This window comes from Amphimedon queenslandica, unplaced genomic scaffold (assembly GCF_000090795.2).
Source record: "Amphimedon queenslandica unplaced genomic scaffold, v1.1 AMPQUscaffold_9393_Cont18587, whole genome shotgun sequence".
Classification (NCBI taxonomy): Eukaryota; Metazoa; Porifera; class Demospongiae; order Haplosclerida; family Niphatidae; genus Amphimedon; species Amphimedon queenslandica.
The window spans coordinates 1-3,628 of NW_003550335.1; the positions used below are offsets into that span (position 1 = coordinate 1).

The 3,628-nt window shown below is 41.1% G+C and overlaps 2 protein-coding genes across 2 annotated transcripts; both read right to left on the minus strand.

The window, feature by feature from the left end:
* Positions 1–5: 5 nt before the first annotated feature.
* Positions 6–763, minus strand: LOC109590835 (uncharacterized). Its single transcript, XM_020006707.1, has 2 exons — positions 123–763; positions 6–67 (listed from the first exon to the last, which is right to left on the minus strand). The coding sequence occupies exons 1-2, from the start codon at positions 694–696 to the stop codon at positions 6–8; spliced, it is 636 nt and encodes a 211-aa protein (XP_019862266.1). The 5' UTR covers positions 697–763.
* Positions 764–845: 82 nt separating this feature from the next.
* On the minus strand, positions 846–3,622 carry LOC100632560 (uncharacterized). Its single transcript, XM_003391401.3, has 2 exons — positions 1,661–3,622; positions 846–1,473 (listed from the first exon to the last, which is right to left on the minus strand). Exons 1-2 carry the CDS (start codon positions 3,432–3,434, stop codon positions 923–925), a joined length of 2,325 nt encoding a protein of 774 aa, XP_003391449.2. The 5' UTR covers positions 3,435–3,622; the 3' UTR covers positions 846–922.
* Between the last annotated feature and the right edge of the window lie 6 nt (positions 3,623–3,628).

A 3,628-nucleotide genomic window follows, 5' to 3' on the forward strand; every position in this document is an offset into this window, starting at 1 on the left:
GATGACTAACTGTTTCCAGTAGAGGAGTGTCTTTGTCCTTCATTGCAAAATTGCTCCTGGTAACTGTCTAATTTGTGCAGTGTAATATATAATAAACATAGTGTAGACTCTATAGCACTTACCTATGATGTGTCTGACGCTGGCAAACCGATCATCTTCTTCCAATACTTCAGAAATAAACTCAAGTCTTCCAGGAGATATGGTTGCTCTTTGCTCCAGCTCCCTCAAAAGGGTGTAGATACAGGTGTAATTTTCAGGATTGCTGTCACTTTTGAGACAAAGGGTTTCCAAAAGGGTACGCAGCAAATCCTTAGTCAGGGAACAAACCAGATTTATGAGGCATGACCTCATTGCCACAAGCTTGCACTCATGTTCAGATATGTACTGATAATTTTCAAGTGTGGGTGGCCTAAACTGGTTTGGAGGACAAAGAATATCTGCATATTTCTTTAATTTAGCTTTATCCAGTATAATCCTTAAAATATCAATAGAATCATCCTTTTCATGGCAGTACTTGTGGCGCAAGTCACCCAAAAGGGCGATTAAAGACTTGCTAGGATCTGCTTCCTTTGCGAGTACTTCGACTAGATATAAAAAGGATCCTTTCTCTTTCTTGGAGAGCTTTTGATCTATTTGGTTAATCTGCGTGGTTATATCGGCCTTTCCTTTTCGAAGAGAAGACGACAGTGAGGCCATTCTTTGCAGCTGCTTTGCAATCGACGGAGACTCGGAGAGAAGAATGAGCTATATGAGCCAATGAGGGGGATATCCTCGGGAAGTCCCCTTATTTTGTACATACCCACCAAATGGCACCCATTAATTACTCATAGATCATCATCCATGAATTAATAATTACAATAGCCATTAATAATAATTATAATGAATAATCATCACAAATCTACCATTAATTAACATAGATCTACTACTGCTGGCCACTCAACATTCTAATGGTATTATTAAAATCCTCTTTCTTCATATAGTGTTTTGACTCGTGTCTCATCATATAAATTTCCCACCAGTACTTTGCTTGCTCTTCAACTTTATAAGCAGGTGGAATAGCTTCGGCGAAATTGCTTAGATACAATCTAGCAGCTATGGCAGAATACATTGGAATTTCCAGATGTCTCCTCTCCACTGACGTCCAGTCGATCTGAAAACACCGCGAGATCTTTTCATACTTTGTCGTAAGTCGAACGTGAGTCCGAGTGTCGAGATTATCATTATGAGCAAAGAGACTAACTTGCCAGATACCACCGTCGGTACACAAAGGAAATGGAGGATTACCAAAACGAGACATGACATGTGCCACACGTAACATAAACTGCTTATCGTCAGGAAAGATATAGGAATCGAGTAATTTCTTGATACACAACCTGACAATGTCTTCCCCTGACTCTCCATTTATCCAGATTCGTTCTTCAAGACTAGGAACTGCTAGAAGAGATATTAGGAGAGGGGTTGCTCCTGTGGGGCCTGTAATAAAATAATAATAACAACAACAACAACAACAAGTATTGGTTTGTTTATATTATATGTACAATGGTTTATTTAATTTCTACTAATACACATACATTATACATCATATCATAGATCTACTATACAACATACATCATGTGTGTTGTATGTATATTTAATCATTATTATAGTTATCAGTATGTACCTGTCATTGTGTCAGGTGTCTTTGGTGGGTGATACTGATACTCACTAACAACTGAATTATAATCAGGTGGTTTTGATGAAGGTACTAAAGCTCCTCCTCCTTCCCTCGTGACAGGAGGGGGAGGAGGTCCTCCAGTTAATTGAGACACAGCAGTTGACTGTCCTCCTGATTGGTTAAGCATAGGGCCAGCTGGAGTATTGAGAGATGATTGAGAAGGAGGAGGGGGAGGAGGAGGGAGAGATGAGTCCAGCCCATGCATTGAATAAAGAGGTGAAGAAGGATTAAAATGAGCTAGTTGAGCTGAGCTGTAGTAACCAGTGGGAGTCACTTTTCGATGAGAGAAAAAGAAACGTCTAGAGTCTTCACTGACTCTATCCAACAGCTTGATTTCTCCAATCCCTCTCAATCCGTTAATAATGGCCGATATGTCCTCCGTCCTTATCAACTTCACATTCTCTAGTCTTCGGTAGAAGTTCATTCGCTCCATCTGCTGATTGAAAGGGAAGGACTCTGGTATGCCAATGTACTCGTCTTGTGGTGACACGATACGAATGAAATTAATATAAGTATCCCTGTCACGAAACTCTTCACTCAGATCCATGCGTACCATTACAAGTCTGAGCATCATCTTTGGATTAGGAGGCATCCATTCATGAGGTATTGGATTATCAACCAGGAGCGAGTCCATGTGCTCCTTCACCAGAGACTCATTATAAGTATGGGATAGAGCCCAGGCTATGTACCAGAGAGGATGATCCTTGTCAAGGTTTCTTTTCGAAAGAGAGAAGTACATTGAGTATAAGTCGTTGCTCTTAGCGTCATCTGTTAGTAGGTACTCCAATAGGTAATAGACACGTGGCAGGACACGTGGTATGTCTAGTTTAGACATGAGAGCATCAAACACTCTCTTCACTTCAGCCTTTGAAAGACTAGCAAAGGACTTGGCCACTTCCTCTTTAAGAGCCTTTAGGCCGAGAATCTCAAGGACATTTAGCAAAGGTTCTATGTTGCTGGTACTAATCACGGAACTCTCTTCAAGACGACGATAAAGGTCCATACGCAAGTCGAACCTATCAGGAGGATAATTAGAAACACTGCCAATGTAATCATTATACGATGAAATTGTGCGGGTAAATGTGTTAAAGAAAGCTGGGTCTCTGAGGGAAATATCGACACTAACTAGTATCATTCTTAGAAGGAGAGTTGATTCAGTAGGAGTCCAGTCTGATGGAGGAGGGTTGGGGATTAAAGTCGCTAGTCGCTCATTTTGAGTACCGTTGAGAACCCAAAACATGTACCAGAGAGGGTTGAGGCCATTAAGATCCCTCATCTGCAGCGACTGGTACATTGAGAGGAGATTGTCCCTCTTGGCATTTTCGGTAAGTAAAGTCTCCAATATATAATAAATACGAGGCAGGCTTGTGCTTTGGTTCATTTTTGACTGGATCGAACGAAACGTTTTCTTGAGTTGAAGCGAATCGACGTCACGCAGTAGAAGAGCAAAGTCTTCCTCGATCTCTGTCTTTAGCTTTAAAAGTCCCAATCGTCCCAATATACCAGTCAGTGCCTCAATGTTTTGCGGGACAATGTAGCATTTCTCTTCCAACAAGCGGTAGAGATCCAATCTCTTAGTGTAGTCGTTGTGTGGGTAATGGCTATGATGACCCAATTCAGGATAATCCAATAAAATAAACGAGACGTAGGTTTCGTACTGAGATGGATCATGTGACGAGAACTGAGGGTTCATATCAATACGAGTCATTAGATACCTCATTAGCACCCTGGGGTCATCCGGGTTCCATTCTTCGGAGAAAGAAGACGAGTCAAAGAGATCTTTGAGATATTTACGTGCTACACCTTCATTAGCTGTTGCTCTAAGGGACCAGTAAAGATAATGAAGGGATTCTTCATCTCCCAAATCCCTCTTTAGTGACTCGTGTATTGAGAAAAGATTATTAGATTCGACTT

Bases quoted from the DNA above. Each gene is read 5' to 3' on its own strand.
- LOC109590835 (XM_020006707.1), bottom strand. From the start codon at position 696: ATGGCCTCACTGTCGTCTTCTCTTCGAAAAGGAAAGGCCGATATAACC. The intron at 68-122 runs GTAAGTGCTATA...TGCACAAATTAG, and splicing joins CAGCGTCAGACACATCATAG to ACAGTTACCAGGAGCAATTT.
- LOC100632560 (XM_003391401.3), bottom strand. From the start codon at position 3,434: ATGAGGTATCTAATGACTCGTATTGATATGAACCCTCAGTTCTCGTCA. The intron at 1,474-1,660 runs GTACATACTGAT...ATTTTATTACAG, and splicing joins GACACCTGACACAATGACAG to GCCCCACAGGAGCAACCCCT.